The 24,196-nt window shown below is 35.2% G+C and overlaps 1 protein-coding gene across 3 annotated transcripts in view; it reads right to left on the bottom strand.

The window, feature by feature from the left end:
- Window positions 1-24,196, bottom strand: part of Ubn2 (ubinuclein 2) — an 88,928-nt gene that overhangs the window by 60,833 nt on the left and 3,899 nt on the right. For 2 of the 3 annotated variants that reach the window (XM_047560457.1, XM_047560460.1), the window contains exon 2: window positions 21,555-21,647. In XM_047560457.1, coding sequence (XP_047416413.1) covers window positions 21,555-21,647 — 93 coding nt within the window. The remainder of the gene's footprint in view (window positions 1-21,554; window positions 21,648-24,196) is intronic. The other variant, XM_047560459.1, reaches the window with a different exon arrangement.

Consider the following 24,196-nt stretch of genomic DNA (forward strand, 5'->3'; position numbering starts at 1 on the left):
TTACATGGATTCCTAAGTTTTTATATAAGCTTGGCATGAGTGATTTAAATAAGCTGGGGATGTGGCTCAATGACAGATGTGTGAGGCTCTGGGTTCAACTGTCAGAACCATCAAAAAAAAAAAAAAATTTGTGCCAGGCATGGTGGCACACCATAATCCCAGTGGCTCAGGAGGCTGAGGCAGGAGGATCATGAGTTCAAAGACAGCCTCAGCAAAAGCAAAGCAAGCAATTCAGTGAGACCTTGTCTCTAAATAAAATACAAAATAGGGCTGGGGATGTGGCTCAGTGGTGGAGTGCCCCTGAGTTTAATAGCTGGTATACCCTACCCCCTGCAGAAAAGTTTTAAAAAATTGTGTGTGTGTGCACACATGAACATATATTAGTTAAGCCTTTAAGTCTCATTTTGGACTTTTAAATTTACTTACTTATATTCAGTTACACCTTATAAGCATCCTTCTAATGCATCCCTACTGCATTTCTTTCAGTGTGGTAGTCAGGGATGAAGAAAAGGCTCAAAGAGAGAGAAAGGTGGGGTAAAGGGTTGGGAAGAGAGAAAACAGTGCTAAGGACTCTGTCTACCAACATACCCCTGGGCTACAGCAGGCCTTGTGGCAAGCATGAGGTATAAGGTGTGAACTTCTATGAACTCATTTGGTTTCAGTCCTCACAGTGAATACCTCTCAATGCGAGTGTAATTCTAAATGTTAAAGAGGGACATTTTTATGCCACATGGCCCTTAAATAAAAGCTAACTGCTTGTTTCCATGTAAAGAAACAGTGATCTACTCTAGGGCTTGGGAGAAAAAATGATGCTAGATTTACTGAGATCGACGACAGGGTGCCATCCCTTTCTATGTGATTTGCAAATAAGCAAATGCTGTTTGCATTCCATACTATTGCTGAAAACCCTAACCCCAACATAAGCTATGACTCCACTCTTTACTTTCCAATGGTCAAAACACTATTACTATCCCATCACTACCAAGAAATTACTAAGGCGTGAGGTGAAGTGGTAGTTCCCTTATTTATTATTATTATTTTAATGAGATGAGGTCTTGCTAATCTGCCCAGGCTGGCCTTGAACTCATTACCTGAAGCAATCCTCTAGACTAGCCTCCTTAGTAGCTGCGATTACAGGTGCATACCACTTTGGTTCCCATATATATAAATTTTACAATTTAGTAAGTTTCAAAAGTAATTCTGGATCTAACACATGGTGGCAAACTTTTTATTATGCTAAATAAAGCAAGTTGAACGCATCATTTCAGAACAACAATCTTTCTCAAGAATAACAGTTGGCATCCTTAAGCACAAACATGCATATGTATTAAACATACACACATATATACACACAACATACATGCATGCTTAACTGCAACATATATACTAAATGGTCCCTATTTTTCCCATTTTGCCAGATCTGCAAACTGGGACCTTCACTCCAGGTTATAGAATTACAGTAAGAATCAGATGTCAGGCAAGGTAAAGAGTTATTTCTAGGACAGGAGTTATTCTACTGAGGAGATGTTACATAGGAATAGTGTTGGTACACTTGTCTGATATCTTGTTTTTTTTTTACAATAAGATGAGTGAATTAGAGTTGACATGTATGGGATTATTCAAATGTGTGTGTTAGAGACATGTGATTAATTTACAAAGTTAAAATGCTAATTATTAAATAACATCGAGTACTCTCAACTCCTTAAATTCCATGGAACAACATACTTAAACATTATTGGTGTTTTCATAATTGGTAAAATTTAATATGTCTGTTAAGTTCTATTCCTCAGAACAACTAGTCTTAAAAAAGGTACTGTGCTACGTTACAGATATTAAATGTGTTCATATTTTCCAGGTATACAAGCCTTTAAAGCAGAAAATTTATCAAGCTGCTATTCTCCAAATTAAACTTGTCTGTAATGATAATTTTAAACTTATAAGAAGAGTAAATGTTATTGGAGATTTATTTCTATCATTTAATGTTCTATTACAGGACCTGTCATCAATAGGGTATATGTAAAATTTGTTACTTTTTACATTGAGATAAAAAATTTAAATGTAAATGTATTTCTAAAAGTTAGTGAGAGCCTGATTTGTTTAAAGGTTAATATCGTGAAACATGAAAGCATTTTGCCACTTTGACACACAAAAGGAAAGTTAAAAGCTCTCTCAGCCTTTCTTTAATTCATGTTTTAGATATAATGTTAAATTGTGTGTTCATATAGACTCAGGAATCAATATATGTAAACTTCTTAAAATGACATTTAAGAAAGGAGTAAAGATCAACATCTGAATTAGAACACTTAAGATTTGTAAAGAGCCCCGCCTTACCTGAGATAAGGCTCTGCCTCCCCTCCCACCCTGCTGCATGTTAGAATGACTCCAAAGTAAGCCAGACTTTAACTTATTTAAAGTTGTGTTCAAAAGTTTAATGCTTGTTGTAAAGATTACTGTGATCTCAAACAGGGGATATAATTAATAACTCAGCCAAAATTCAGGATAGCTATTGCACAAACTGAATGTTTTACTGTTGGTGATTCTATTTTGTATTTTCCTTGTAAACTCTAGCTGTTGCCTGATTAATATTTTGCAAAAGTATTGCTTCAAGAGCAAACACCATAAATTCACTTGAAATAGTAAGGCATCACCTACAGGACAGATAATGTAGACCCCAATTAGATAAAAGGGGGTAAATAACTGTGAAGTCATAGACACTGAAATTACAGCCCAGCACTCTTACTTTATGACTGGTGAGACTGGCTTGCTGGATGGGTTAAGATCAAATTTAGAGATTGAGATTAGAAGCCAAGAAAAAACTAGTATCTTGTCCTCAAAGTCAGCCTGAACCCAGGGAACAAGAGGACTTCTCTAAGGAGCTTTGAAACTCTGGGTCACATGACCTCCCGATCAGGGAGATTGATGAGGCCACTAGAGGATGAAAAGCCAATCAGTGTACCTGCTGCAGAGGATGAAAAGCCAATCAGTGTACCTGCTGCAGAGGAGGGTCATGGAGGTCCCTGGTGCTTACAAGGGAAGCCACCTCATCCAGGAGACCCTGCCTAACGGACAGCACAAAAGCTAAGAAGCTGCTCTCAAGTTCTCTATGAGTGACCCCTGTGGGAACTCAGCTGAGTCTTTGGGAGGAACAGGTTACTTTGACCAGTTTGATCTTAGACACCTAGCAAAACAGTTAAAACCAAAATATAGCCATTCTTGAGCATTTAAAAGAAATAAGTTAAATGTAACTTAAGATGTACACTTGTGTTAACCCACTAGAATAAAGACTAAAAGCTACAAAAGAGAGATTCTTAGGCAAATGTGCCTGATAACTATCAAGAGAAACTGCCAGAGTCAGAAGTTTTTAGTCAGTTTAAGGCCGACAGACACAGGTAGGCTTAATCGATGTATGCTAGTAACAGAAACATAGAGATCTCTACTAAATGTTGTGTTTAAAGTTCCCAAATAAAGGCCTTGTCCTCTCCAGCCGTTGTTAGGCCTTGTTATGGGAACACTTCTCAGTTCTTCCACCCCCTGGTGAGGGATTATTGACTTCTGTCACCTTCATGATATTCATTGGCATGTTCCAGATTCTGCAACATTTATCTTGTACTAATCTCATTTCAGTACTCATGTCTTTTTGTTCTTCTCTCATAGAAGCACCCACCCTCAGATGCCTTTACAACCTGTTCTTCCCCAACCAGACTTCTACCATGGACACCTAGATTGACCCGATTTCTAAAAAGGGAACTCCAAACTGCTTGCCCAACGCTGCCCCCTTCCAGCTCGAAGAAGCCAGAGCGATCATTGACCCCCTTTTGCTACAGCAATAAAGGAGTTCCTAAAACTAGAGGGGGGAATGAAGTCAGAATTGGGGACAGGCAGTTAGTGTAGAAGTAGGGGATCAGTCAAATCAAGGAAATGAAGTCCATGAAAGTAATCTGCCTCTGGAAGTCTGGAAGTTGAAGACTGCCCCTGGAGGAATGGACTTTTTACATCTCACCTGCAAAACCAGGTCTAGTCACATAGGCAGGAAGGAGAAACAAGGGGGTAAAAAACAGGAGAACAAAAGATCTTATAAAAACAGAGACAGGAAGGGAGGGGGGCAAGAAAGGAGGAAGGAAGGACTGTATAGAGGGAAAAGAGGGGTGGGAGGGGTGGGGGGAAGGGAAAAAAAATAACAGAATGAATCAAACATTACCCTATGTAAATTTATGATTACACAAATGGTATGCCTTTACGCCATGTACAAATAGAGAAACAACATGTATCCCATTTGTGTACAATAATAAAAAAAAAAAAAAAAAAAGAGACAGGAGAATGTAACATAATATAAAGCTGCTCCCCCGCCCTTTCCGCTACAGTCATTTTCCCACCTCCCAACTACTTGTCAGTCTGTGAACATCCTAGCTAGCTATTGGTTCATCAGTCAGCTTAAGTATCCTTCTCCGTTATTGGTCTTGTTAACCCGCGGAATTCGACTGCTTAAGGGTAGCTCCCTGCCATTTTTCTCTTCTCCTCCTCACTTTCATGCTTCTCTCTCTCCTCCTCGCTTTCATGCTGTCTCCTCCATTTCTCTCTCTCCTGCGTGTACGCTCTCTCTCTCTCTTTTCCTCTCATTTTCTCACCCTGCAGGGAGACACTCTGTGTGTTTAATAAACTCCCTTATGTGAGTTCCCGTGTCCGGCGTGGTTTTCTGGGTTCTTAAAAACAGTCTATGAATATGTGAGGGACAGTTTCACCCACATAGTAGGAATTTGCAGAGGGAGAGAGAGAACTAGAAAGTATACAAAAACTCATAGACAAAACTAATGAAGTCTAGGCCTCCCACATATGAAGTACATTCAAGGTACAGAAGAAAAATAGTTATGGCAGGAATATAAGAATAAATATCTGAGTGGATGCATTGAACAGAAATGGAAAAAAGCAGTATCAAAATTCAGAGGGGGAAATGATTAACAAATCAAAAAGAATTGAAGAAAGATAGCAATCTTACCTATTAAATTATAAATTCATACAGATGAGAATAGGACTGCTTAAACACTACTAAGAACATACCAATTAAATATCTTTAGAAAGCAATCTGAAAGCCACTGCCAAAATCATAAAAAACTTTGTTTTTTTGGGTACTTTTCATTTCTCTGGTTGTACATGATGTAGTCACACAGTTCGTGTAATCATACACATACATAGAGTAATGATGTTGTCTCATTCCATCATCTTTCCTATCCCTTGCCCCCTCCCTTCCCCTCAATTCCCTCTACACAATCCAAAGTTCCTCCATTCTTCCATTATTGCCCCCCACCCGTGTGTATCATCATCCACTTGTCAGAGAAAACATTTGGCCTTTGGTTTATTGGAATTGGCTTATCTTGCTTAGCATGATTTTCTCCAGCTCCATCCATTTACCTGCAAATCCAGGATTTTTTCTTCTTTATGGTTGAGTAATATTCCATTGTGTATATATACCACATTTTATTTATCCATTCATCTATTGAAGGGTATCTTAGGTGGTTCCACAATCTAGCTATTGTGAACTGAGTTGCTATAAACATTGATGTGGCTGCACCACCGTAGTATGCTGATTTTAAGTCCTTTAGGTATAGGCCAAAGAATGGGATAGCTGCATCAAATGGTAATTCTATTCCAAGTTTTCTAAGGAATTTCCATACTGCTTTCCAGAGTAGCTGCACTAATTTCAATCCCACAAGAAATATGAGTGTACCTTTTCCCCCACATTCTCACCAATACCTATTGTTGCTTATATTCTTGATAAAAGCCATTCTCATTGGATTGAGATGAAATCTTAGGGTAGTTTTGATTTGCATTTCTCTAATTACTAGAGATGTTGAACATTTTTTCATATACTTATCAATTGTGTATCTTCTGTGCAGTGTCTGCTTAGTTCGTTAGCCCATTTATTGATTGGGTTATTTGAATTTCTGGTGTTTTTTGAGTTCTTTACATATTCTGGAGATTAGTGTTCTATCTGAAGTGTATGTGGTAAAGATTTTCTCTCACTGTAGTTCTCTCTTGATGTTTTTGTTTCCTTTGCTGAGAGAAAGCTTTTTAGTTTGAATCCATTCCATTTATTGATTCTTGTTTTTTTTCTTGCACTTGGGGACTCTTGTTAAGGAAGTCAGGTCCTAAGCTAAAATGATTAAGATTTGGGCCCACTTTTTCTTCTATTAAGTGCAGGGTCTCTGGTCTAATTCGTAGGTCCTTGATCCATTTTGAGTTGAGTTTTGTGCAGAGTGAGAGATAGGGGTTTCATTTCATTTTACTGCATGTGGATTTCCAGTTTTCCCAGCACCATTTGTGGAAGAGGCTATCTTTTCTCCATTGTATGTTTTTGACTCCTTTGTCTAGTATGAGAGAACTGTACTTATGTGGTTTTGTCTCTGTCTTCTATTCTGTACCATTTATCCACCTGCCCATTTTGGTGCCAATACCATGCCGTTTTTGTTACTATTGGTCTACAGTATAGTTTAAGGTCTGGTACTGTGATACCTCCTGCTACATTCTTCCTGCTAAGGATTGCTTTGGCTATTCTAGGTCTCTTATTTTTCCAAATGAATTTCATGATTGCTTTCTCTATTTCTATGAGGTATGTAATTGGGATTTTAATTGGAATTGCATTGAATCTGTATAGCACTTTCAGTAGTATGGTCATTTTGACCATATTAATTCTACCTATCCAAGAACTTGGGAGAAATTTCCATCTTCTAAGGTTTTCTTTAAATTTCTTTCTTTAGTGTTCTGTAGTTTTCATTCCAGAGATCTTTCACCTCTTTTGTTGGACTGATTTCCAAGTTTTTTATTTTCTTGGAGGCTATTATGAACGGGGTAGTTTTCCTAATTTCTCTTTCAGAGGATTCATCACTTCTGAAAAGAAATGCATTAGATTTACGAGTGTTGATTTTATATCTTGCTCTTTGCTGAACTCATTTATTAGTTCTAGAAGTTTTCTGGTGGAGTTTTTTGGATCCTCTAAAAATAGAAACATGTTGTCAGCAAATAGTGATAGTTTGAGTTATTCTTTTCCTATTCGTATCCCTTTAAATTCTTTCATCTAATTGCTCTGGCTAGAGTTTCAAGGATAATGTTGAATAGAAGTGGTGAAAGAGGGCATCACTGACTTGTTCCAGTTTTTAGAGGGAATGCTTTCAATTTTTCTCCACTTAGTATGATGTTGGCCTTGTGTTTAGCATAGCCTTTACAATGTTGAGGTATGTTCCTACTATCCCTATACCTTCTAATGTTTTGAGCATTCAGGGGTGCTGTATTTTACTAAATGCTTTTTCTGCATCTATTGAAATGATCATATGATTCTTAAGTCTTTTGATGTGATGAATTACATTTATTGATTTATAGATACTGAACCAACCTTGCAACCCTGGGATCAACCCCACTTGATCATGGCACACTATCTTCTTAATATGTTTTTGTATTCCATTTGCCAGAATTTTGTTAAGAATTTTTGCATCTGTTTTATCAGGGATATTGGTCTGAAGTTTTCTTTCCTTAATTGTCTTTGTCTACTTTTGGTATCAGGGTGATACTAGTTTCATAGAATGAGTTTGGAAGGTTTCCCTCCTTTTGTATTTCATGAATACTTTTAGGAATATTGGTATTAGTTCTTTGAAGGTCTTGTAGAACTGGGCTAAGAATCTGTCTGGTCCCAGGCTTTTCTTGGTTGGTAGGCTTTTGATGGCATCTTCTATTTTATTGCTTGAAACTGATCTGTTCAAATTGTGTATGTCCTCCTGATTCAATTTGGGTGAGTCATATGTGTCTAGAAATCTGTTAATGTCTTTGAGATTTTCTATTTTGTTGGAGTATAGATTTTCAAAATAGATTCTAGTTATATTTTGTATTTCAATAGTGTCCATCACGATATTTTTTTTTCATCACAAATTTTAGTAATTTGAGTTTTCTCTCTCCTCTTTGTTGGTGTCGCTAAGGGTTTATCAATTTTATTTATTTATTTTTTCAAAGAACCAACTTTTTGTTTTGTCAATTTGTTCAATTGTTTCTTTTCTTGCAATTTCATTGATTTCAGCTCTGATTTTAATTATTTCCTCCCTTCTGCTACTTTTGGTGTTAATGTGTTCTTTAGTTTCTAGAGTTTGGAGATGTAATGTTAGGTCATTTATTTGTTGATTTTTTTTATTCTTTTAGTGACTGAATCAGTGCAAGTGAGCTTTCCTCTTAGTACTGCTTTCACTGTGTCCCAGAGAATTTGTTATGTTGTACTGGTGTTCTTGTTTGGCTCTAAACATTTTTTTTCTCTCCTCCCTGATATCTTCTGCTATTCATGTGTCATTCCAAAGCACATTATATAGAAGAAATGTCAGAAAAGGAGTTCAGAATGTACATAATTAAAATGATTTGCAAAGTAAAGGATGATATAAGAAAGCAAATGCAGGCAACAAAAGATCACTTCATTAAAGAGTTAAAAGAGCAAATGCAGGAAGCAATAGATTTCAATAAAGAAAGATTCTGAAAAAAAAAAAAAAGCAGAAATCCTTGAAATGTAGGAAATAATAACCAAATTAAAAACTCAATAGAAATCATTATCAACAGAACAGATCATTTGGAAGACAGATCCTCAGACAATGAATACAAAACATTTGATCTTGAAAATGAAGCTGACTACACAGAGAATCTGGTAAGAAATCATGAAGAGAACCTCTAAGAGTTATGGAATAACATGAAAAGACCAAATTTAAGAATTACTGGCATTGAGGAAGGCACAGTGATACAAACCAAAGGAATGAACAACCTAATCAATGAAATAATATCAGAAAAATTTCCAAACCTGAAGAATGAAATGCAAAATCAAATACAAGAGGCTTACCCAACACCAAATGTACAAAATTACAACAGAGCCACACCAAGGTACATTATGATGAAAATGTCCAGTATACAAAATAAATATAGAATTTTAAAGGTCATGAGAGAAGAGTACCAGATTACATATAGGGGGAAACCAATACAGATATCAGCAAATTTCTCAGCCCAGACCCTAAGAGCTAGGAGGGACTGGAACAATATATACCAAACTCTGAAAGAAAATGGATGCCAACCAAGAATTTCATATCCAGCAAAACTAACCTTCAGATTTGATGATGAATAAAAACCTTCCATGATAAACAAAAGTTAAAAGAATTTACAAACAGAAAGCCTGCACCACAAAACATTCTCAGCAAAATATTCCATTAGGAGGAAGTGAAAAACAAAAATACAAGTCAGCAAAGGGAGGAACTATACAAATGAATAGCCAATCAAAGGAGAAATCAAGTCAAGTTAAAAACTGAAAATAAGCCAAAATGACCAGGAATACAATCATATCTCAATAATAACCCTGAATGTTAATGGCCTAAACTCTTTAATCAAAAGACACAGACTGGACTTGGGGAGATAGCTCAGCTGGTAGAGTACTTGCCTCACAAGCACAAGGACCTGAGTTCAATCCCCAGTACCACAAAAAAAAAAAAAAAAAAAAAAAAAAAAAGACACAGACTGGCAGATGGGATTTTTAAAAAAGACCCAACAATATGCTGCCTTCAAAAGACTCATAGGAGAAGATATCCTCAAACTGAAGGTAAAAGGATGGGAAAAAACATACCATGCACATGGACTCAGTAAAAAAGGGAAAGTTTCCATCCTCATATCAGATAAAGTGGACTTCAAACTGAAGTTAGTAAGAGGGAATAAAGAAGGACATTTCATATTGCTTAAGGGAACCATAAATCAACAAGTTATAAAAATCACAAATATTTATGCCCCCAAATAATGGAGCATCTACATACATCACACAAACCCTCTCAACTTCAGGAATCAAATAAACCACAACACAATAATACTGGGTGACTTTAAGACACCTCTCTCACCACTGGATAAATTTTCCAAACAAAAACTGAACGAAGAAACCACAGAACTCAATAATACAATCAATTATTTAGACTTAACAGACATATATATAGAATATTCCACCCATCACAAGCGAATACACTTTTTTCTCAGCAACACATGGATCCTTCTCTAAAATACTTTATGTTATGTCACGAAGCAACTCTTAGTAAGTACAAAAAAAGAAATACTACCTTGCATTCTATCAGATCACAATGGAATGAAATTAGAAATCAATGATAAAATAAAAAATACAAACTACTCCAACACCTGGAGACTAAATAATATGTTATAAATAATATGCTATAAAACTCTTAAATTTTTTCTTTTGCTTCTTCTGTTTTCCAATTTTTCCATGAAGTATTACTTCATAATGGAGTATGCTAAAACAATTTTTTAAAAACTCTTTATCTTATATGACCCAATAATTCTACTAAATTACATAGTTTAATGCAAACTGCTATTTTGATTCAGAAGTATCTGTTAAGGGTTGAGACTGCAGCTCCGTGGTAGAGTACATGCTTAGCCCATTTGTGAGGCCCTCCCTGGGTATGATCTCCAGCAACAAAAATAAATAAATAATTAATTTCATAAAACTAATGCTATACAAAGTAATGTTAAAATATCAAAATATTTTCAGTGAAAAGTTCTTATTTTCAAGGATCTTACAACAAGATAATTATTCAACGAATTAAATTTACTGAGCATTTACCACATGCTGGCCTTATGAATTTTATAGTATTGTGAAGAGGAGAAAGATTAAACAAATAACTATAGCAGTGATAGACAGCAGAAAGGAAAAACGCAGGTTATACAGAGACCTTTCTAACAGAGGCCCTAGTCAAGGCTTAACTAAGTTATTTATACACCAACAAGGCAAACAAAATGAAGTACTGAAGGGATTAGAATAGGGTAGTAAACCCCCCAAGATTAGTGTTGAACAAAATCAGTATGGGTATCATATAGAAAATGAACGCCGATAAATCAGAAAGGAAAAAATAGAGATTTGAAAGTCATAAGCTACTAAAAGGCTTATCATATGTTTACATTCCATTCATGATGTTGATGGTGCTGATGACACCACTTACTGAGTGTTAACTTTGTATTAGATCCTATGTAAGTACTATCATTTTTTAATTTCACATTCAGCAAATACGAAAACCAAAGCTTACAAAGGACAAGCAACTTGTCTAGAGTCACAAAGAAAGGAGTGAGCTAATCCTCAAACTTATAAATGTCTAGAAAAATTCTGTAAGAGAATTTAGAGAGCCTAAGAGGTCACTTTTTAGATGGAGACACCTTAATCTCAATACACCAAACTGAAATCAATGTTTGCACTGACATCTGTCTCCAAATTCATTTTTCCCCCTTGTCATTCCCATTTTGCTTACCCTTACGATTTTTCTGCCTTCAAACTTCAGATTGGCTAAAATTGAAGATTGATAATACCAACCGTAAACAAGGATGTAGAGCAATTTGACATCTTGTATATCACTGATAGGAATACAAAGTGATACATCAAGCCATTTTGGAAAAGTTTGGTAGTTTCTGATAAAGTCAATCATACAGTTATACCTTATGTCCTAACAACTCCACTCTTACATACATATACCCAAGAGAAATGAAAACTATATCCATATAAAACTTATACAATAATGTTTAGGGCAGCTTTATTCATTACAGTCCAAAAGTGGAACCAATACCAAGCCCATCATGTGGTGAATAGATAAATAACTGTGGTACCTAATCCATAAAACAGATTATTACACAGCAATAAAGAAGAAATTTCTGACACATGCAACACATAGAAAAATTTCTAAAGTACTATGCTAACTAAAACAACCCAAACACAGAAGACATAAGATCTGTTGATAGGGAACTGCAAAAACAAAGAAAACACTAAAGTAATAGGAAATAGACCAGAGGTTGCCAAGGGCTAGGGCTGGAGGTAAGAATTGTCTGTGGAGATGTACAAGGGAACTTTGTGGGATGACAGAAATATTCTATATAAAGACTGTAGTAATGGTTACAAGATTGTATGCATTTGTCAAAATTCACCCAGTTGTACACTTAAAATCAATGAATTGGGGCTGGGGCATAGCTCAGGAATAGCATTTGCCTATACTGGCTTATTCCCCAATGCTAAAAAAAATTGATATATTTATATATTATACTTCAATAATACACATCTTAAAAGCCCATTATTATTATTATTATTATTATTATTATTATTATTATCATTATTATTATTTTGCAATGCCTGGAATCAAATCCAGGATTATTATTTCTACTTCAAGTCTCCCTCCTATTAACTTCTGTTCATATAATTATTCACATCTATAGCTTATTTCCAATTCTAACTCCAAAGTTAGAATTCTGGTCATTTCGCCCAAATGTAATAAATACCCTAATTAACCTCTCAAACTTATCCTGCATAATACCAACTAATTAATATTCCTAAATGCTATTTTATATCATTTCCCTTCTCAAAATGTGCCAAAAGAGTCCTATTTATTACAAGATAATTCAAAACCCTTATATGGTACCAGGTAAATACAGTCTGCATGATAACTCAACCTACCTATCCAACGTTTTTCTTACCATTTTCTAACACGAACACTTGGATTCATTCAAACTACATACTGATGCTCCCACAAACACACCTGCTTATCTTATCTTTCCTCATGCTTTCCCCTCATGTATAACAGATTTACTCCTCACTGAATTCTCCTGCCCTTCACAGTTCAAAACTGGAAACAATACAATGCCCATCGTGTTTCAAATTTTTCTTCCTAGAGGCCTTCTAATTCAAATCACAATGACTTTTTTCTGCTCTCCTAGTCCATTTTTTGTTTGTTTTGATTTTGATGTAGGCGCAACTAGCTGCCTGTAAGATTCACCTGGGGAAAACTAAAAACAAAACAATGAACAGTTTCTGTTGTAATAAGCTCAATCATACATATGCACAAGAGCAAATAGTTTATAGGTAATCAGATTTAGGAACAGCTTAGTCAAGATGACCAGTTTGTTGCCACCAGAAACAATGACTGCTGCTAGTAGTTCTGAGCTCATAATCAAATGGTAGTGCTATTAAATGAATAAGTGTAAATCTTATCAATGAGAGTGAGTACACAAGAGTTAAAACTTTACTTGATCTTAATAGTATGAATTTGGTCAAAATGCATCTCAAAACATGATCTTACAAGTATAAGATCTTCACCAATGACAGCATCATAACAATGACAGAAGTATAAATCATATAAACTGACATATCCATTCAATGTTAGCAGACATTTGAAGACAATACGGCAGAACAATAGTTATAAACACAGAAGATAATAAAAACAGTTTACCAAATGTTATTTATAGGTCACTTTATTCACAGAAAAACACAAATGTTGTTTACTAAACATTTGAAAACATGTTCAATCCAACTGGTAATCAAGGAAACAGTATTTAAATAACCAGACATTCTTTCCTCTATCATGAGCAGGATGATCTCATTTATGAAAAACAACAATATAAATCTATAGATAAATACAAAATGCTCAAAGACTACATAACCATGGTTATTATTGATAGGAAATGATATAACTGAGGGCAGTGGTGAAGATGATTTTGGTTTAATGGTATCATCTGAATTTGTTTTTAATAATAGGAACATCTTCATGTATTATTCAGGTGACTTAAAAACTTTTTTTTTATTGCAAGAGTACATATGCAATTGCATGTGCGTTTTTTAAAGCTCCAAAAGGACACACGTCAAACTATTATCAGTGGTTTTGCCTGGCACTGGACTTATGAATGACTAGCTGATTTTTATTTATCTGTATTTACTCATTCCTTTATATGAACAAAAAAATCTTTGAAATACAAAAATTCTTAAGTACACATAGTTCCCTGGAATAGAAACAAAAGTAGTGGCTGTCTTGAGAAGAGAAATGGTTAACTGGGAGTCAGGGATAGGAGGGACATTTTAATTTTTATCATATTACCTTTCATAACTTTTGAGTTTTTATTAAGTATATATACCACCCATTTAATAAATTCTACTTTCTTAGGTGTAACCCACCAAATGTTCAACACCAAAGTTCTGGACTCTATTCTAGGTTCTGCCTCCCATCTACTTTAGGGAAAGAATTCTAGGCTACCTGTGTTTGCCACAACTCTACCGGAGACCAACTTTTTCTCAAATCATAGGTTTGGTTCTACCTATTAATAGCTTTCTATCAAAACATTTTCTTTTAGGCAAATCCCAGTTCCCTCCAGCACAGAGGTCACTAGGGTACATTTTTCTAGCCTCAGTTTACTTTTCTTCACCTTTTGTTCTCTGGGAAAATTACCCTTGACCTACTTTTTGCCATACCTCCCCTTTTCTATTCTCCAACCTCCAGTTTCCTAATTCTGCTAAAATTCAATTATGTGCAAATTGTATAAACCAAGTTTTTAACAGTTGTCAAAAAAGGAACATATAAATTAACTTATAACATTAAAATTTTACCTAAAGGAACTCGAGACAGATTGGCAGAGAGCTATACAAGTGTCTTTCCAATCAGACAAACCCATTTTCAATTACTCTCCTTTTCAGCATCCTTAGTAAACTTCCTACAATAAAATCAAAGTATAACTTGATACATTTTCTGAACCTTTGCTATTGTTGATATTACAGCTTATCTATTAAACAGAACTTATAAAAATCAAAATTTATTTCTAAACAAAAACCCTCAAATTTTGCTGAATCTAAAATGAAGAAACCCCTTTAAATCATTCTAGGTACTAGTTCACTATGACTCAGAATATTACCGAGTCATTAGTACCTGCTTAACTTGATAATCAGTATATCAAGACAATGTGGTATGATTAGTAAATTGGAAAAAAAAACACGATATTCTTAGAATAGTACTCCACTAACTCTAACTAATGGTAAATGAAATTAATAATCAATGTTCACTAGTCACATATGGCAAAAGAAGCAATTAAGACACTGATTGCTAAGAAAGACTGCTATCTTATGACTAAGAAACATCCCTTAGTCTTGAAGCTTCCCTATTTGCCCCAGCCCTGCCAAAACCTTCTCTCTTTCTATCTATGGGCCTGCCAATAAAAATGGGTAGTTTTAAGTCACTGGAAAGAAAGCCAAAAGCTGATTACACAGCATAGTTATACTGTACACAGATTTCTTTTTTTTGGAGGGGGGCCGGGTACCAGGGATTGAACTCAGGGGCACTCAACCACTGAGCCACATCCCCAGCCCTATCTTGTATTTTATTTAGAGACAAGGTCTCACCGAGATACTTAGCACCTCGCCTTTGCTGAGGCTGGCTTTGAACTCATGATCCTTTTGTCTCAGCTTCCCAAGCCCCTGGAATTACAAGCATGCACCACTGCGCCCAGCTCTATACACAGATTTCTATAATCACCACTTAGGGACCAAAGTCCTTCCTCTCAAACATCCTAAAACTGCAGATTCTCAAGAGTTCTAAAAGAGGGTGAAAAGAATTTGTTTAGCTCAAAAAAAAGAGACCATGGAATTAAAAGGTCATGTCATAGCAAGCAATCAGAATTGGTTACTGCAATAAATAAAACTATTTGAGTTAGGAATTCTTCCCCTAAGACCCCTCTTCCCACTCCAGTTTATTTTAAAAAGTTATTTTATATTTTTACTATATAGTCAGTCATCTCTTGGTATCCTGAATAGGTTCCATGATCCCCCACAGATACTCAAAATCAACACATGCTCAATCTCTTATATAAAATACCAAAATATAGCTAACTGGGTATAGTGGAGCACTACTACTAACCTAGAAACTCATGAAGCAGAGGAAGGAGGATTCTAAGTTCAAGGTGAGACTGGACAACTTAGCAAGTTAGTAAGCTCCTGTCTCAAAAAAATAAAAAGAACTAGGGATGTAGCTCAGTGGTTCAATTCCCGGTACCCCTCCCCCCGAAAAAAGCAAAGTATTTGTGTATAACCTATTCACATTACCCTGTATACTTTAAATTATCTCTAGATGTCTATCATAACTAATATAATGTGAATAATATGTAAATAGTGGTTGACTATATTGTTTAGGGAATAAAACAAGAAAAAATGTCTTTACATGTTCTGTACAATTTGGAGGGGGGCTGTATTTTTGTTCTGTGGTTGGTTGAATCCATGGATGCAAAAACTGCAGATATGGTGGGCCAGTGGTATATATAATGTACTACTGCTGGTCTACAGAACCCTAAATACACTGGTATTTGTGTTCTGCAAATAGAATTTATTGTGTGCTAATGTTACCAAGCTTGCCCAAACTCCTTTACCCATAGACCTACAAGTTGATCCTTATAAATCAGACATAACATTAAGGCCAAGAAGGAAAACCAGACCTTAGGAAGTTCCCAAGGAAGTATTAACTCCTTAGCAAAATGATTAATTAATAATGAGTAACTGAAATAGTTCTCAAAATTCCCAGAAAGAAAATATAAATATTTTCATAATATCCAATAATATCAGTACCATATTTGAGGACATATAAAAAAAATCCATAATTATTTTAAGTATAAAATTACATTTATTTCCATTCAACTGAGTAGAATTTACTGTGAAGAAGTCACTTATCAAGTGTTGTAGAGTTATTAAAATATTACCATTCTTTAAAATCTATCTTAACCAAATCAATTTTATAATCTACATCAAGAGAAAATCAAGGGACTAGGGTTGTGGCTCAGTGGTGGGGTGCTTGCCTAGCATGTGTGAGGCACTGGGTTCAATTCTCAGCACCACATATAAATAAATGAATAAAATAAAGATCAACATCTAAAAAAATAAGAAAAATTTAAAAAAAAGAAAATCAAGATTTTAGAAACATAATTTGCCTTTCAGTAAAATTAGTATTGCATCATCAACTGTTCTATTTATAAGCCTGTTCAGAATTTCTTTAATATCATTAAATCTATCCTTGCCGTGCGTGTGGGGGGGGGGAGGGGGGCGTACTGGGGATTGATCCCAGGGGTGCTCTACTACTGACTGAGCTACAACCCCAGTCCTTTTGTAAATTTTTAAGCAGGGTCTTACAAAATTGCTGAGGCTGGCCTTGAAGTTGAGATCCTCCTACCTCAGCCTCTGGAGTTGCTGGGATTGCAGGCACATACCACTGTGCCCAGCTTGTACTCTCTTTCCAGATAAATATAAAGTTACTAGGGCTCTGAGAGTCCAAAACCACACAGAATTAAACAGCAGGCAGAATACCTACCAGGGAGTCACTCAGAATTAGTCTTAACTGAGCCCCTGCCAGGCACCAGTAGTGTGCTAGACAGACACTTTTACTCAGATTACTGAATTTATATCCAACTCTAGGAGCATGATCTTTCATGACAGCTGGGATTAAAGAAGCAAAATAAGTCACAGAGAAAGCTTCTAAGCATCATAGGTTATCCTATATTGTAGGAAGCTATGAAAACAAATCTATAACCATTAAATTGAACCTCATTCCCTGTTCTAGAGCATAGATGACCTCAAGAAAAGGCATATACCACCGAGAAATCATCTAAAAGCTGTGTGGGAATCTGGAATTTTAGCCTAACTGGGAGAATAATGCTCCCATGCCTTCTGAATCCTGCTTCTAGTAACCAATGACACTAATCTGGAGTTTATGGAGAAGCAGAAATATTAAAACTTGGACTCACCTATTTAACAAAATTTACACCCAATTAGCATGTAGTCAGTAAACTCTAGTAGTCATATTAGTATACAAATGTCAATAGGTACCAGTTTAAGTATTTAATAACATTGCTCTTTACCCCCCAAAAATTTACAAATTGTTGGCAAACATGAATTGTCACGTTATCTGAGCATGAGAGCAATAACAGGAAATAGGACACAGGCCATAAAAATGGGATAGAGTACCATAGCAGGAACCCCATAAATTCAATTTTACAATTTTTATACTTCCTATATTTTCTGATATCACTGATTTTCAACTAGCAAAATATCTGTATTTGCTACCCCTAAATATCCATTTAGGAGATCTTTTTGTGATGACCTAGAGCAAGATGAATTATCTTCTCAGGTTAATTTTTTAAAAAGTTCTCAAATAATGTATACACACACACACACGTATAAATATAAATATAACATGTATAATATAAATTTAACACTCACAGATATAATTATGACATGCTTTTAGGTTAATGCATATAAAACTTTCACAATGCAGATTTACATTGTAAATCTCTAATTAGAATGGAAATGAGAGTAGGAAAAATAAAAATCTGGAGAAGAATCATAGCACATTAATTTGGGCTATAGCAGTATTTCAGGTTGGATGCAGTGGCCCATGCCTGTAATCCCAGTGACTTGGGAGGTTGAGGTAGGAGAATCACAAGTTTGAGGTCAGCCTAAGCAACTTAGTGAGATCCTGGCTCAAAAAAAGAGAATAGTATCTTATCTGGGCATATTGTCAATGTCTAGACATGTTCAAGTTGTTTGGAACTCAATCTTATACATCACACAACTTCAAAACAGGTTTTCCTATGACAAATGCTAACTCAGGGGACCCCAATAATATTAATGCTAACTTGGGAGGCAGCACATCACATGCTGAATCACATTATAAGTTAAATCATGAGTCACACTGAGTCACATTATGTACAGGATCTTTCCAATTTGCAGAGGGAAATTCTAATATTGGTTTTTTAATAATCCATGGTTAAAAAAAAAAAACACTCTAATTATCAAGCTGGAAAAAGTGGAATATGGAAGCTGATAATTTAGTGATATATAGCAAAATTATAAATGTATAAAATCTTTGACCAAGTCTTCCACTTGTAGGAATTTGTCTTGCAGTAATCTTGAAAATTTGTAAAATGACACTTCACAAAGTAATTTACTGCATTATTTGTAAGAACAAAATTTTCTTAAACAACCTATGTGGGTACTGGTTAAATAAACTGTGATATTTCCACACAATAAAATATCATACAGTCTTAAATAAAGAAAGCATGTACAAGCATGAGTTTTTTGTTCTGAGAAGAGGGGAAAAAAATCTCTAAGATATAGAAAATACAAAAAGTAAAGAGCAGAAGAATATATAGTATTCTGTAATATGTGTAAAAAGCGGGTGGGGTAGAATAGAAATGTGTGTGTGCTGCACTTCAGACAGAGCACTAATCTCCAAATTTATAAAGAACTTACAAAATTTTACACCAAAAAAAAAAATAAAGAACCCAATTGATAAATGGGCCAAGGAACTGGACAGACACTTAACAGAAGACGACATATAGGTGGTTAATAAATATATGAAAAAGTGTTTAACATTTCTAGTAATTAGAAAAATGCAAACTAAAACCACCTAAGATTTCATCTTACTCCAATTAGAATGGCTATTATCAAGAACACAAACAATAATAGAAGTTGGCGTGGATGTGGGGAAAAAGGCACACTTGGTACACTGCTGGTGGTGCCAATTGGTGCAGCCACTCTAGAAAGCAGTGTGGAGAATCCTCAGAAGACTTGGAGTGGACCCTCCTTTTGACCCAGTTATCCCACTCCTCGGTTTATACCCGAAGGACTTAAAATTAGCATACTACAGTAACGCAGACACATCAATGTTTATAGCAACTCAATTCACAATAGCTAGACTGTGGAACCAACCTAGATGCCCTTCAACAGATAAAGGGATAAATTGTGGTATATATACATAATGGAATATTATTCAGCCATAAAGAAGAATAATATTATGGTATTTGCAGATAAATGGATGGAATGGGAAAATATCATGCTAAGTGAAATAACCCAATCCCCCAAAAAACAAAGGCATGATAAGTGGATGATTACACATAATGGAGGTGGGGGTGTAGGAGGTGAGAGAAGAATGGAGGAACTTTAGATTATATAGAGGGAAATGAGAGGGAGGAGGGGGTGGGGGTATGGAAGATGATGGAATGAGACAGACATCATTACCCTATGTACATGTATGATTACACAAATGGTATGAATCTACATTGTGCACAACTATAGAAACGAAAACTTATACCCCATTTGTGTACAATGAATCAAAATGCAGTCTTTAAAAATAAATAAATAAATAAAAAGAAAAACACACACATATATATGGGGGGGAGAGACATGCACATATAACATCTCCAGAAGGACCCACCCAAATGTTACCTGCCTAGGAAGTGGGATTAGATGAGTGGGAAACACAATAAAAATAATTTTTTTTTTTAAAAAGTTACTGTATAGTTTTTTTTAAATTTTATTTGATTTATTCATGTGGTGCTGAGGATCAAATCCAGTGCCCCACACATGCAAGACAAGTGCTCTATTACTGAGTCATGAAGCCAGTTCCATGCTATAGTTCTTAAAATTTTGAACCATGTAAATGTAGTGCTTGAGTAAAACATTAAACCAATGTATACTTTTTTTAACAAAACAGTGTTTTAGGATTTCTACATTGCAATACAGTATAATCTCACACTATAATTAAAAATTACAAATTAGAGTAATAATTTTTGCTTTTCTTTTTATTAAAATACCCACCAGTTCATCTCTAGATTTATAATTACATAGTCACAGAATACAGAGCTAAAAGGGTCTTTAAAAATCTTGAATCTCTCGATTTCCAAAAAAGTTAACTGTGACCCTACAAGACTAAATAACCTCACCTGAAGGACACAGTCAGTAGGTGGCAAAGTAAGCCTAGAGCCTGACACAAATTCCAATCTTTTCTCAGATATTTCTATCACCCACAAATGGTTTCTTAATTACTACAAGGAGCCATCAAATGTCAGCCACGATCCTAGTTGCATTCTGAGGATAATATAATGGCAGGGTTAGTGTGAGCTGATATCCTATCTCTATAAAACACTTGTCAATGTTCATGGAAGAACCAGAAGGGATCTGGTTTTCTCAACTGGATTATTTTTTAGCAAAGTGCCAAGAGTAGTTAAAGTCATAGGATAAATATGGGGCTGGGGAGCTTCCTACAAATCATACTAGAAAATCTGAGAAAAATGTTAAGCAATTTATCAGGTAATTAAAGATTATTTTTATATTAAAACAAGAAGTAATATAGTGTGACATAGAATGTAAAATGTACATGAATATTTAAGATAAACAGGACGCTTTCAAAGAAATTTTGTGTTGCTTCTGATTGAGACTGATCCAAACAACCTGGAAATATAGCATATACATTAACTCTCTTAAACTCTTGAAAGACAGGTTGGAAAACAACTACACTAAGGAAATTAAGACAACACGCTTCCCCATAATGGAGAAGGCACAAGGTTAGAGCTAGACAGCGTGGATGCGCTGCCTATTCTTGCCATAGTGTAACACAGATCAACTGGGCTCAGAGTCTATTTCTTCATCTGTAAAATATGGTTAATGTTACTTATCTTGTGGTATTGTTATAAGAACTGGAGGTAATATATGTTAAGCAAGCTTTCTGGACTCCAGAAGGACTATAACAAATGGTGCCCACTACTACAGCCATAACAAACCTAATCAAACTCTGTCTAACATTCATTTGGTTTCAATTTGTGGCAACAAGATAAGGCAGGCAATGGATATTTATAACTCCTCCCCATCCAGCCACGGAAAGAAAATAGGACAGAAGGATAAAATCACCTTTCCAAACACTGTTTATTATACTCACATATTTCATTTCAAACTTCTTAGCCAACATTTCCACCTCTTGCCTCTCCTGCTGCTCATCATTAAATGGGTCTTCTGTATGAATGATCTTCTTCTGATTCAAAGTGAATAGGAAAAGAAATGAAAGTATTAGTATTACCTCAACTATTATTGTTGCTATATATTACCTACTTCAATTACCTTTCAATATAATTGAATATGCAATTATAATCAATAACATCTAATGTGTATTCAATAATTATACACTGTATAATTACTTCAATTATTATTCATAGTTGAATATATTCTGAAATTTAATCAATGAGAATCACTTTTTCCTACTGCAAACAAGCAAATTAGAAGGATTAAAAGTAACTAAAAAGAACTATTGATTCACAACAAGAAAATGTTTGCAGTTTTGATAGACTTATATACATTCTAGCTTTTTGGTGGCCAAGAATGCAACAATCCAAACTGACCCTACCTGCAAAATGGTCATGTGATCACCCCACCCAAAATAGTAAGGTGAAAATTCTCCAAAACATTAGGTAAAAATGAAAAAAAGTATAACTCCAGTTTGATGTCTTCCCTAACAAAGATTAATTGTTTTGGTTAGGAAATGCCTTTAAAAGGATGTCTAGAACATTAAATAGAGTCAACATTTAATCATTTGTCTATGAGTTATTACTTCAGTAGCTGCAGCCCCCCTAGCTTCCTGATGAGACCCATAATCAACTCTCTATCTCCTGTCAATGCATATCCATTCGGGGAGTATAAACTTTTTGTTTTTTGGTTTTTTTTGGTGGTGCTGGGAATTGAACCCAGGGCCTTGTGCATGCAAAGCAAGCACTCTACCAATTGAGCTATATCCCCAGCCCCCAGTACACATTCTTTTTAAACAAAGCCAGAAAAGAAAAATAATTGCAGAAAGATTACATTACCATGGTTTTCTTTTAGTAGGGACAGTGAAATTTTATTTTAAAATATGCAGTTCAAACACATGCACCTGCACACACACAGGCAGCAAGAGTGCGTGCTTGCACACAACAGCTAGGATCCTATATTTATCATCTATTTGCCAAAACAAACAAATCACATCCTTTACTCAGGTTCACTATTTTAGCAAACACATTTTTATATATGGTTTTCAATTCACCAAAAAAACCCCAGCCAAAACACACAGCTACTTTTTAAAAATATTATTTTTATCTAATTTCAAACAATTAATTTGAAAGTAAATTTTTAAAAAGGAAGGCTAGATGTTTTGCTAAAGTGGTATCTTTGATTACTTAGAAATGAAAGTATGGGCCAGGTACAGTGGTGCATGCCTGTAATCCCAGGGACTCAGGAGGTTGAGGCAGAAGAATCACAAATTCAAGGCCAGACTCAGCAACTTAGGAAGACCCTGTCTCAAAATAAAAAATGAAAAAGGGCTAGGGATGTGGCTCAGGGATTGAGTGACCCTGGGTTCAATCCCTGGTACCAAAAAAAAAAAAAAAAGTATATTACAACTCAAATACTGTATAGATTTGGCTGACTGTGAAGGGGGGGAAAATGCAGAAGAGGCACAGATCTCCATACTTCGGAACTGAGACACTCCATCCTAGACATAAAGGTTGAGATATGATCAGTCTAAAACACCTGATAGGAAAAAACATGGGCAGAATGAACACAAAACAATCCATCATACTTAGGACATTAAAATAAAAGGATGGGGCTCTGGTTGGAGCTCAGTGGTACAGCACTTGCCTTGCTCCTGTGAGGCACTGGGTTCAATCCTCAGCACCACATAAAAATAAATAAATAAAATAAAGGCATTCTGTCTGTCTACAACTAAAAACAACAACAATAAAAAAATAGGATACTCCTTAAGGCTTAAAGGAGTTAACTTTAGAATAAATTTTTAGAACTGTAATAAGTAATAAATCTGTAGAATGCCTTATTCCAGCTGGAGTTATCAATGGAAAATATAAACATTATCCAAAAGAAATAAAATAGCAAGAACACACGGGTAAGGAAATAAGGAATAGTAGACATGTTCAGGTACAGCCTTAAGGCTAAAGTTAAAGACAGTGAGCAATCACCATGTTCTGGTATATTTTCAATAAGAATCCTATTTATATGCCATTCTAAAATATTTTATGTACTTTATGCAGGCTTCAAAGAACATTTTTTACTTACTTCTGATGGTCTATAAAAATAAATTTAAGAAAATGGATTCATTTTTCTTTTACTGTTAAAAATAGGTCCCCTCTTTCAATCAAACTTTTGTATGATTCTTTTATGATTTTTCTTCACCTGAAAAAATTACCAACTACCCTAACTATCCATGTGCAAAATTTTGCCCTTTGATCTTATTAACATCATTTCTTGATCTATCATACATCTTATCCAAAATATGCAATGTGACAAGCAGCAGAATGCCAGAGAATTCTTATACTACAATTACTTATTTTTCTCTTTACAGTAAACATCCAATTAATGATGTTCACAAACTGGTACTTCAGTTAATGAATTTTCTGTTTCTTTTTTCTTTTCTTGTGTTCTGGTTTACTACTATTCTTATTTCTAAAATGCACTATCACTCTTTAGACAAAAATGGTGAACAAATCAATCTTTCAGGATAGAGATGACTCCAATGCATTGGTCTCATCCGGAACCACC

Source organism: Sciurus carolinensis, chromosome 8 (genome assembly GCF_902686445.1).
Source record: "Sciurus carolinensis chromosome 8, mSciCar1.2, whole genome shotgun sequence".
Lineage (NCBI taxonomy): Eukaryota > Metazoa > Chordata > Mammalia > Rodentia > Sciuridae > Sciurus > Sciurus carolinensis.